General features: G+C 41.9%; 1 protein-coding gene across 6 annotated transcripts in view; it reads left to right on the top strand.

Moving 5' to 3' along the window:
* The window catches only part of CCDC141 (coiled-coil domain containing 141), a 194770-nt gene that overhangs the window by 119943 nt on the left and 62236 nt on the right, over positions 1-12591 (top strand). For all 6 annotated transcript variants that reach the window (XM_038584984.1, XM_038584981.1, XM_038584980.1 and 3 more), the window contains 2 exons: positions 10264-10405; positions 12138-12257. In XM_038584984.1, the coding sequence (XP_038440912.1) occupies positions 10264-10405; positions 12138-12257 (262 nt within the window). The remainder of the gene's footprint in view (positions 1-10263; positions 10406-12137; positions 12258-12591) is intronic.

The raw sequence follows: 12591 nt of genomic DNA, 5'->3' as shown, positions 1-12591 counted from the left end.
TAGCTATTCTCATTCTTTTTTGCCTTCTTGGTTCTTTTTAGTCTTAGTCTTTTTAGTCTTTCCTTTAGGTTACAGATAAAATCCTAATAGAAGAAGCAATAGTTAGGGAACATTTCAAGAATCTTGAATTAAAATTGTTAGGTAATTGTATTAAAAAATAATTAGCAGTATGGTTTCTATCAACATCCTAGATATATGAGCTTTCATAGTAGTTCCAAGATATTTGGTTGCCCTGAGATCTCACAATATTTTACAAATCAATACTATTTTCCATTTCGCAGGAGGAACTGAAGGTAAAGTGAAATTGTTACTTGGCAAAGGACATTTTTGATTCAGAAGGTAGATGTAGAATAGAAATCCATTAAAAACTGAATTGAAATGCATGAGAATCTCGGTGGCAAACTAAAGCCACACATAGCTACAGGCCTCAATCCCATGCATCACATTTCAGTCTTGCTTCCTTTCCTCATTCAGTGATTCGGCTGTTCAACAGTGTGGGTCACCATCATAGGAAAGAAGCAGAACCGAAGAAGGAGATTTCAGGCTGCAGCCACTGCTGAAGTGAAGGTGGAATTTAGAACATTGGCAGTGGGAATAAACATACTGCCAATTTCAACATGCAAAGTACATGTCACTGAACATTGCAGTGGCTTCCTAGGCTTCCGAATGTCAGCCGCACCGCGAGGCCATGAACTACTAAGGCCCGCATTATGAGACACTTGAAAACTGGTGTGGAAAAAAAAAAAAAAAAAAACTGGTGTGGACAAGAAACTTAAGATTTAGGATCAAAGCAGCTTTATTCATGCATTCTTAGGGCCAAAACAAAGCCATGACTTTTAAACTTAACTTTTCTGAACCTGTTTTCTCATCTGTAGAATGGAAGGGTATTTTGTTTTGTTTTGTTTTCTTGCTTGTTTGTTTGTTTTACCTTCTTTACAAAGAGCTTTTAAAAGGAAAATATGAAGAGTCACACTGTTATTTCAGATAATCACAGCAGAGTCATCTGCACCACACTATATTCATTTTCACGAACTGGGGAAGGTTAAATTTGAAATAGGGCAGAGAAGCATTTATCTTAAGGTAATAAAAAAAATTTAGTGCTGGGGCAGATAGGAATTTCAAAGACCTTTTAGATCTATTTTTCCCCCCTGTTAGTCAATAAATAGGGCTTCAGAAGTTCACATTTGTGTGAGATGATGCTTCGCAGTGAATCTGAGACCTTTGTCGTTACTTTTCTGTAACCATTACCTTATTAGGAACAGATCCACACTGGATCTGGAATCAAACACCTTTGAAGTTGGAGCAGCCTCACAAAATAAATAATGGCTGTTTACATGTTTCCTTGCTTTTCTATCTTCTCCCTGTAATCGGATGATAATTCGGAATCATTGCTAAACAATTTATTATCTTCCTGAAGTATAATATCTGTCATCTAACCTAGCTGCACTTAACTTTAAAGACATTTTAGTGCATTTATTTTTACTTGGTTATGATGCAAGGTCCTGCATCTAATAATGATCAAACTTAGACCTGCAGTGAAGTCAATGTTCCTGGCTTCCAGCCCCCCTCACCTCCTCCTAAGCTTCACTTGGCATCATCTTTGAGCAGCAAGTCTAAAGACAGGCCAAAGGGGGCCTGCTACCCAGGCAGAATTCTGCATTCATTAAGCCACAGGAAACTGTGGGGATTGGAACTCCTGGGGTGGAGGCTTTGTATGAGGGTGAAGTTTTCCATAATTGGACAAAATCAAGGGACCTCTTCATTTCTCCCTGTGTAGCTCACAATTCAGAAAACTCAAAAACATACAAGGCCGTCTTGTGCAATTCCATTTGCGTTTTCCTGTTTGCTAAAATTAACAAGATCTGCAAGTACACTTGCTTCAGTTTTGACTCAGTCTCTATCTTTTGCATGGGACTACTGTACCAGTTTTCATCCTACCTTGCTATGCTGAATTTAAGCTTATAAGCCTCACCCTCACTATACTTCGCTGTGGTATAACCTTAAGTATTGTCTGTTTTGATCCAAGACATATTATTACTTATTTAATGTTAATCTTCATATTTTTATATTTCATAAAAGCAGGAGTTTGTTGGGATTTTGCATTTTCTTATCACAGTTTTTTTTTTTATCACAGTTTTCATTGGTGTTGGCTCCCACTACTTCTGTTGTTTGATATTGTGAATGGTGATGAACTTTAGGCAGGACAAGCGTTCATCAATTTATTCATTTATGTATTTCAAACATATTATTGAGCATCTTTTTATAAATCGGGTGGTCCCATGCATCCAATGCAGCAGGGGAGTGTTTGCCCTCACGCTGTTTATATTTTAGTGGGAAGAAATAGCCAACCAATGGTTAAATCAATAAATGAGATGCTCTTACAAGCAACAGGTACTATAAATGTGAAGTGGGATAAAGAGTCACTGTGGGGAGGGGACCATTGTGGACATTGTAGTCAGGGAAAGGTTCTTCGAGGAGAAGGGGCTACCCTGCAAATGGCTGGGAGATGAATGGACCTAGCCGAACAACAGCAAAGATGTAACAGAAGGGAGAACAGCATGATGGGAGAAGGTGACAGGAGAGAAAAGCATTAGACAAGATCTGAGGAGGTGAAAGTCAGACAATTCATATGCTCATTAGCAACAATGGCAAACACTTGTGTGCTTTATATACATTAAAAAGTTTCATCCTTAAAATGACCCTGTGATGTGGGTACTACTATGATCATTGCCTGTTTTGCAGGCGAGGAAGCTAGGGCACAGAGAGGTTCAGTAACTTCCCTGAGCACCTGTCACGCGGTGATAAGAGGTGAAGTGAGTACGGGAATGCAGGTCTGAACCACTAGCTAGCTGGCTAGCTCCCTCTCTTCCCCTTTCATTCCACTTTCATCAGTAATAAGGAGCCTGGTCACATGGATTCCTTTTTTTTTTTTAACTTTTAATTTTTTAATTCCGACATGCTTAAAAGGTACTCTATCTATGAGTTTCAACTTAAGTGTCTCCTTCCCTGCAAAGTTTTTCTTTCTTTCAGTTTATTTAAACAGTTATTGAACATATGAATAGGCATCCCACATGACATACCAGCACCAGGCTTCAGGGTTTGTCAAAGATATGTAAACCTGGCCCCGAATCTCCAGAACCTTACCAATGGCTAGTCAGCAAATGGACACAACAAGGAAGTGTGCTCTAGGCATGAGGAAGCCATGGGGACAGCGGGTGTTGGGGCCACCTCTCCAGAGAAGAGAGACATAATCCCTAGCTTCCATGACCAGGATAGGTCAAGGACTTAAGAAGACCATCGTTGACTTTGATAATCTAAGATGGATGAAGGCCCTACATCCAGCCAAGATGAACAGAATCAATATCAACCATACAATACCTTCTGAATTCCTTTGTATTGGTCAGCTCTATCTCATGGCTTCACTTTTCAATCTGAGGTGTTCTGAGTCATCCCTCAATTGTTTGACTTGGAACAGTGTCGCCTCCTCTTCCAGCTCACAACACTGTTTTGAGGTCGGCCCACAGGGTTAACCATGTAGGTTAACCTTTTAATGTTTTTTATGTTCCTTATCTTTATATTTACAAACTAGGTGACTTGATTTGAAATGTCACGGAGCTGATATGATATTAAAAGAAAGCTTTTATCATAGTAAAAAATGTTTTAAAAGATCCTAAGTGGAAAACAAAAGTGGTCCCTGCCCTCCAACAAAACGAAGAAACAAAAACAGAAATTTTCTTTGCCTGATTGAGTTATCTATGGTTGCATTTTAGAGGAGTCCTGCCAAGGATTTAAGGACTTTAAATAAATTAAAGAAGAAAAGGTTTGATGATGCATTTAGATGGCCAATGTCAGGTACTGAAATTTGGGATATTACAAAATTGAGTTCTCACGATAGCTGTTACCTCAGCCACTACCCAAATATTTTCAAATGTATATGAGGTTGTTCTTTTTAGAGAATGAGTAAATATAACTGCAACCTGGGCCTGGTAGCATTGGGCATGCTTTTGTAATTCTGAAACTGTTAGTATGAAAACATGCAAGATTCACACTTTCCCTTAAATCTAGGAATAATCAGATTAAGTTCTTGTAAAATATCTAGGAGTCACTCACTACCATATGAACTTACTCATTTATGATGTGGATGACGGGATGTGAAGCAGCAAGCTTCCCAGAATGAGAAGGTCTGGAGCTGTAGTCTAGAGAGGAAGCCTGATGATGGGGGCAGAAATCTGCGCTGGATAACTGAAGAGAAGTTCTCTCAGGTTAGAGAGGAAAATAAAATAAAACAGAAAAGGGCTAAGGAGAGAAGTGAGTTTACTTATTTATGAATAAAATGCTCATCACGGTGCTGTTTGTAATAGTGCAAACCTGAAAACCCCCTAAGTAGTCCTAGAAAATAGGGAAGTGTTTGAATAGTTTAAGGGCAGGACATTATAGAATATTCTAAGTTAACATGGAAAGTGTATTTTTGAGGATTACTTGAGGACTGACTGTCCTCACCATATAATGTCAGGATCCAGATTGCGTAGAAAGCATCAACCTCACTTTGGAGCAAGGAGAGGACTGCAAAGAGAAAAACCTTTTTGGAAGGAAATACATTAAAATGTTATTTCATATTTTCTAAGTTATCTTAAATGAGAATATCTGTCTGTTAGTTCCTGCTGTGCCCTTTTTATCTGAGGATCTATGTCATCGATCATGGAAAAATTTTAGCAATTATCTCTTTAGGTATTGATTTTCTGTTCTCTCTTTTCTCTTCTCTAACTGGTGGTAGAGAATGTTGGAGCCTCTGGGTCTGCCTTTCAGAACCCCGAACCACCTTCCTGACTTGTCATTCCATCAACTCAGGGAATCCCTCACACTGGTTTGCTCTTTGGTTATATATATTCATAACCATATTGATTTGATTTCATTTCTGAGATTTCTAATTCATTTTTTACATCTACCTTTGTTTTATTTCTGACTTTTTGTTTCAGTTTCACGTTCTTTGATTATGGGTGCTGGGTTTTTCTTTGTCTTTCTAATGATCTCAGGTGTGATTATGTAAAGGTGGTTTTCAGATTGCTCTACGTGGCTTTCGTTTCAGAGAGAGTACATTTATCTCTCGATCAGAGTTGCCTTTTCTTCAGATTTATATTCTTCATGTATTTTGAAATTTTAGATTGTACTCTCATCTGGAGTGGGGAGGTGCTTGCTCTTCCGCTTATTTTCCCTGCTTTGTTCTCTCCTCTTCCCTCCTTAACAGCCTTGCCGTGACGTCAGCATGAACTCGGTGTCCAGTCCAGTTTGTACTACTTAATCAGGGTCACCCATGGAGACACTGTGGCTCCCAGAGATGCAGGAGGTGGGGTGGGGTTCCTGACTGCCCCAATGTGTCTGATTTCTTATCCCCAGTACCAGTGGGCTATAGTGTTTTCCAACCTTTTTTTGCAAGGAGGGAGAGTGCCCTCCCTGTTACTGGTTTCCGTGGACTGCTTGCTGTGGTACCCTTGGTGCAGGACATGCTTTGCTGTCTGCATCCTCCTGGGAGTGGAGCCTCTGGCCATCTCTGCCGTGCATGTGGACCAGAACCCAGGACACCTGCAGCTTCAGTCCCACTTACTACTTTTGGGTGACGAGGGATTCGGGATGTGTGTAGGTTAAATTAGAGAAAAACTTTGTAGAAACATACATTTCACTTCTAAAGTATGAATGGCACCCTTTTGAAAGTAGGGATGAAAACGAGAGAGTAGCCATTATTTCCTCCAAACTGGAGGTCATAACCATGAAGGGATAGTGTTTGGGTCCCTGTCAAAAGAAGCAGTAAGCGAAAGGCAAGGAAAATATTTTCCCCCATTTTTAGAGTATGATTTGTTCATAGACAAAAAGAAAACTATGATCAGCTGATTCTTTCGGATGAGAGAGTAAGCTGTCAAGTGCTTCCCATCTGGTTGAGCTCCTGATCCAGATGGGCTGCCAATAGTAATTTATGAAAGGTTTGAAAGCAACTTGCTGTCCTCGGGAAAGAATCATGAGAACACATTAACATGGGGATGTGCTCCCCTCCCGTAGCCCCAATTTGCAACAGATGCAGAGATGGGGCAACTGCTTCCGCTCTGCAACTAGAACCATCTATTTCTGAGCCAGGAGTCAGTATGTCTCTGCTCTTTAGGAAAAAAAAAAAAAAAAAAAGGCAAGCGTTTACCCCCCTTTCCCTCTCCTCCACTGGCTCAGTGAATGGGGGGGGGTGCTCCCATGACAGGGGTTCCAACAAATGGCCAAAGCAGCCCTCAGAGCCTATCACAGCTGAGAATCTGGGATGCTTGGGAAAGTGAGCGTGGACAGCAGGAATGGGGGGGCGCAGCCCTGTATCTAGTTCCCTCGGGGGGAGCAGGCCAGAGTGGCCAGGACCTGCCATGCAGGACCCTGAGGCCCGGAGCCCCTGGAGCCCTGTCCCCTCGTGGGGCAGAGCCCAAGCAGGGCGGCAGGGTCAAGGGCAGGGCGCCCGAGCTCAGGCCGCCCCTGGGCCTGGGCCTACCACTTGGTGAGGCCCCCTGGAAGGAGCCACCTTCCTGAGTGGCTGCTGGAAAGCAGGCAGGCCGTCTGCAGGGCGCCAAGGAGCTGCTGGCAGACAGAAGCTCCTGTCTCTGCTTTGATCAAACCATCTGCTTCCTAGGCTCTGAGGAAACTGCCAATGTGCATGCCGTACGTGCTTCAAAGTGTTCTGGAATGTTCAAAAGAAAAGTCTGGAATCACTGTTTAATGTTCCTAACTGACACTGATGAAATCAGGGCTGGAAGGAACCTGAACCCCAGGATTTCAGTCAGAAGGAGCTGAGGGAGGGAGGGAGAGGCCTGGGCTCAGAGCTGTGACAGGCATGTGCCCTGGGCTCTGGGGCAGGGAAGACATGAGTCCCCATCCGACAGACCCCCAGCAGAGCCGGCGGGGGGCCAGGGACTCTGGGGCCCCTCAGTGCTGAGGATGGGCCTTGGCCCCAGGTGAGAGCAGGGCGCCGTCCAGGCCTCATCTAGGGGCCACCAAGCATCCAAGAGGAGGTTGCTTGGTCCTAGGGCAGCTTGAAACTCCTGTTATCGGGTGCAGGTAACAGGCCCAAAGTCCTTAGAGCCTAACACCTACTGAAGACTTCACCAGGGACATTGTTTTTAAAAGATTTTATTTATTTACTCATGAGAGACACAGAGAGAGAGAGGCAGAGACCCAGGCAGAGGGAGAAGCAGGCTCCATGCAGGGAGCCCGACCCAGGACTCCCCGGGGTCATGACCTGAGCCAAAGGCAGATGCTCAAACCCTGAGCCTCCCGGGCGCCCCAACAAGGGACATTTTTATACAGTATCTATGCATATGCTGTTGTTCTTAAATCTATGTCTTTTTTCCCCTTACATTTAGACTAAACTATGTATTTTATCTAACCTGAGAATAGGCATTGACCCACAAACAAGGCCATGTGCTCAGGGCTACAGAGGACATATGGGTGAAAAGAATGTTGTCCTTTCCCTTAAAGAACCTGCAACACGGGGTGCCCAGGTGGCTCAATGGGTTAAGGGCCCGCCCTTGGTGTTGGCTCAGGTCACGGTCTCGGCGCTGTGAGACTGAGCCCTGCATCGAGTTCCAGTATATTCTCTTTCTCCTTCTCCCTCTGCCACTCCAAACCCCCCTCCCATTAAAAAGAAAAAAGAAAAAAGAATTTACGGTGCAATAGATATATACCGTAAGGCACAAATCACCACAAAATGAGACCCAATCTCCCGGGTCATTGAAAAATCGAAAATGAATTGTTCTTCCAAAGACACAGATCGCATTTGCTTGGTTGTGAGTCATCGAAATTAAGGTTGTGGGATGCCCTGCTTCTCCCTCGGCCTGTGTCTCTGCCTCTCTTTCTGTGTGTCTCTCAGGAATAAATAAATAAAATCTTTTTAAAAATTAATTAATTAATTAATTAATTAAGATTGCAAGTTGCTAACGAGCTATATTTTCACAGAAGGAATGCTTGCTGTGGTTTCGTTGGCCCATTCTAGTCTCTGTGCTGGAGAATCCTCTAAAAAACGGGAACTGGGACAAGTGTCCCTCTAGTGGCCCCTCCGCAGATTACAGGCCGGTATGTTGGCTCTTGCAGAAGCCGGCCAGTTTCAAAAGAACACGCCAGCCAGGCTAATCCTGTTTCCACTAATAGTCCACTGGAGGGAAGATGGAATTTTAGAGGACGAATGCCGTCCCATGCCATCATATGTCAAGAGTGTGGACCCTGAGATCAGATGGACCGGTTCAAATCCCGGCCCCACCACTTAGTGACAGTGACCCGAGCAAGTTACTCAGCCTTTCCCTCAGTTTGCTCATCTGCAAAATGGAGATGACAGTTATACCCAGGTGATAGGGTAGTTGTGAGCATTAGAAAAGAGACAATGCAAAATGTTAAAAATGCTGCCTTGTCACAGCGAGCGCTCAGTCATCATTTTTGGAAAAGGTGGGCACATTTATTTTCTTTTTAAAAATTTTTATTTAAATTCAATGAATTACCATATAATGTATTATTGGATTCAGAGGTAGAGGTCAGTGATTCATCAGTCTTCTGTGACACCCAGGGCTCATCTCATCACGTGCCCTCCTTAATGCCCATCACCCAGTTACCCCGTCCCCCAGCCCCCCTTCCCCTCCAGCAACCCTCAGTTGAATTCCTAGGATTATGAGTCTCTTTAGGTAGACATTTACTTCCACAAACTGTTCCCTGTGCCTTCTTTCCACATTGCTGCTACTTCGCTTTTCTTTGTTATGGGTCTTTCTCATTCCAGATTTGCATATTTTACAGAGAACTCGGAACTTATACAGGACAAGTGGGCTTTTAAGTGCTTTTTTAGTCTATAATCTCCCAAAGTCTAAAACCTAACCAAAATACGGTTGGTATTACCAATACACTGCTTTATTTACAAAATCTGTAGACATAAGTAGCACTAGAATTATTTCTATATAACTCTCCTGATTTCTTGATTATACTCTTCGCCATTCCTAAGTTATTACAATGCGAAACTGATTGTTTTAAGCGTAGCATCTGTGAAACATTCTGCATCAGGAATAAGATTCCTCCCAGGGGGTTAATTTTTTCTTCCCAGTTAAACTTCTCTGGGGCTCCAGTGGTACCCACAAGACACACAGGCATCCCATGCACATCCAACAAGATTCTCAAGCTGCCTGATGAACTCTCACCACTTTGGCAGCTTTATTGTCATTCCTGTGAAGTTACTTTACCTCTCGATTGTATGGGATCTTGCCCTCATTTCATTACTAATTAAATTTGTTTTTACCGAGTCATAAATTAATTATTTGAGGTAAAATCACGGAAATCTATACCTCCCTCCAAGATCTTTTCTTTAACTCTGGGTAATTAAACTTCAGAGTTATCGTGTTAATCTTTATTAGTATTGGAAGGAAATGACTGACGCAAAATTAAAGGCATCAATTTCTTACATAGTAGGAGAGGCTCTGTCTTAAGGGTGGGTTGACCAATTAAAAGGTGCCCTTTCCACCAGCAGTGTTTCTCCATTGTCTGGCATTGCTGCTAAGCCTCAGTTGGACATGGTTAGAAAACCTGCTCATTTATCTTCCGACTAGAGCAAATGGGATCCGACTTTAAGATCATTCGTTGTTCTAAAGGCATGTGCATTTTACAAGCTTTCGTGTCACTTTTCTCATGAAAGGTGAAAAATGACAATGTGAGGCTTAGTCTCTTTTTTATGAACAAGTACATTAGATTCCTAATTACTGGTGATAACTTGGTTTTCACTAAATGAATATAGCCTTGAGCATTCCTCATCATTGAGAACAAGGAATTTAGTGTTACATAAATATTTTACCCTATTGGATTAGTAAATGGTTTGTTAATTGGCTGATCCACATTTCTATTCAAAGAGCATGTTTAGATAAATGAATCCTTTAAATAACACCCCCAGGAGAACTCTTGGCAAACACACTGTGCTTTTTGCCATAGGGTTGTCAAAATATCTTAGAGGGAAATACGACAAAGTAAACCTTTAGAAAAGAAGATCAGACCTGGTTGCAAAAACCCATAACTCCTCTTTTCCCTCAGGACTGAGTGAATTAAACAAGGGAAGATAATTTGGTTTTACTTAACTTCTGTTATCCTAAAGCCTGAAGCCCGATAACTTTTATCAACTCATCCCTACCACTTAAGAGATTCGCTTTGAAATGTTCCCTACTCCCGGGGCTTCTCTCTCAGGGCAGAGTGAACTAACAGCTGACTCCTTCCATTCAGCTCTCCGGTAACCGGAGTCCATGAGATGATGGGATGCATTCAGAGACGAATGGACCATCTGACCCAACAGTGTTCGGCGCACAAAGAATTTGCTCTTAAGAAACAGCAACTAACTGCCTCAGTGGAGGGCCACCTCAAGAAGGTAGTCTCTTGAATGTGTCCTCCCTTGCCTACTACTTAGATACAACCCTTTCTTTGGTGATACTAGATGGCACAGCACCTGCACATGGGGGCCTGGTGGGAGGATAGCAGTGTGTCTCCTTTGGCTTCTCTTAGGTTCCTAACTTAGGTTCCTAACTTCTCTTAGGTTCCTACATTAGGTCTTGTAATCGAACAGCATGAAGCTGTAGTTCACTATTGCTCAGCAACCATTCCTGTCCCCGGCTGCAGACACTTGCTGTGTCATCCTACCCGCCACGCCAGCCCTGAGTACGGACACACAAGGGCAGTTCTTGCTTTGCACAGAACCGAACTGTCTGCATATTGGGGTTGTGTCCTTGTTTTAACATGGTTCTGTGCAGGTCTCCAGTTTGCACGAAATTCAGTTAACGTGGTATTGTACGACATGAAGACAGCAGGCAAACACCAAAAATGATGTCTTAGGGATTTCCAGGGATAAATTGTCACTATTATACTTTGGCAAACAAGGTCAGTACAAAGGACATGGTCATTCTGAATAAAATAAAACATACACATGAAAGTCCTCTGCAGAGTGGATACAACGGCTTGGTATCTATTTCCTATTTTCAAAGAGGAATAAAACCAGGCAGCTGCTGTTTGACTGAAGAAAAAATTGCTTATCTGTAGCTGGGACATATAGCAAAAACTATTTCAATGACATTAATGCTAATCAATGTCGATGCCCATTTTCAATGGTGTCTTCATCTGATACAGTGGACCCATATGCCTGACTTAAGTAGAATTAGTAGACTTCACAGGAGAGGACCTTAAATACCCATGTCTCTGTCTAAATTGACTTTCCACCTGTTATCGATCCAGAAACTTGGGAATTTGAGCCTTGTTCTGATGCCTGGGTCCAGGGAGATTCCAAATATGGCAGCAGCTGTGGTGCCACATTCCCTAGAGATTGAGACTCAAGCTAATTTGGTGGTGGTGGACAACACAGCAGGAACTCAGACAACTGTCGCTCCTTGTCTTACTGCCAATTCAGAGCCAACTTGACCAAGGGAAGTATGGACTCTGGTTAGAGCCAGGAGATGAAGAATCTAACTCTGATGTTATAGAACCCCTTAAAGATGACTTTTTCACTGAATCACGTGTACTAAAAATCAAATTGCAGTCCCCCACATTCATTAATTAAATGGCCTAAGTGTGTCCCTGTGTTTTATTGTCACATGTACAGGGTTTGGTACTGCCCCAGGGCCTCTAAATATAACAACCCATAGGGTGATTTAATACCTAGGTTTTGGATCTTTACTTCAAGACATACCTGTAAACTGGGCACAGTAGACTTATAGTGATGATTATGAGTTAATCAATCAGATAAGTTCATCTCTGCTGATGTATTTTAGCAAGTACATTATCTATTCTAGGTAATATAGATAAATTCTCAGAAGATGTGGATGATTGTTTATATCTCATTTCTGTTAATAAAATATATGTCTGTTAATAAATATATGTCTTTAAACACATACCCTCTGTTGATGGGTCAGTCGTGTTACCTCCTACAAAAAGCAACATTATTAATTTAAACATGACATTCTAAAATATTTAAAACTTTTTAGATGAAAATTGGCATATCCATTTAAAGTACAATGGGATTGGTGAGAGTGGTATTTATCTTTTCTATACATAAGTCATCATGTATGCACATATGTTTTACTAAGACTGCCATATATTCTTTGTTGCTAAAGGTGGAAATGTCAATTCAGAAAATCAGTCCGGTACTTTCCAATGCAATGGATGTCGGTTCCAGCCTTTCTGAATCACGGAAGATTTTGAGTAAATACTTGGAACTGGATATCCAAGCTAAGGTAAATTAAATAGGAATTTTTATTATGGTAATGACTTTGTAAATATGATTTATTTATATTCAGTGGCTATAAAACTTAATCCGGCTCTCTTGAGGGTTGCAATTCTAAATTGATATTGTGGTAAACAATGACTTAAAACTTCTATTATGTGTATCTAAATTATTTATACTCATATGTGCATTTATTAGTGTGTTTGATCTCACTGAGACTGCAGCTTGGTATTAAATAGTCATTTGGCCCCTTTTCTTTGCCTGGGAGATGTTAGCAACTCCTTTTGGGATGCCACAGGAGGCAGGGCGAGTGCTTCTCTATGACTATCTGTGATTTTCTGCTA

The sequence above is a fragment of the Canis lupus genome, chromosome 36 (assembly GCF_011100685.1).
Source record: "Canis lupus familiaris isolate Mischka breed German Shepherd chromosome 36, alternate assembly UU_Cfam_GSD_1.0, whole genome shotgun sequence".
Lineage (NCBI taxonomy): Eukaryota > Metazoa > Chordata > Mammalia > Carnivora > Canidae > Canis > Canis lupus.
This window is presented reverse-complemented; position numbering and strand designations above follow the sequence as displayed.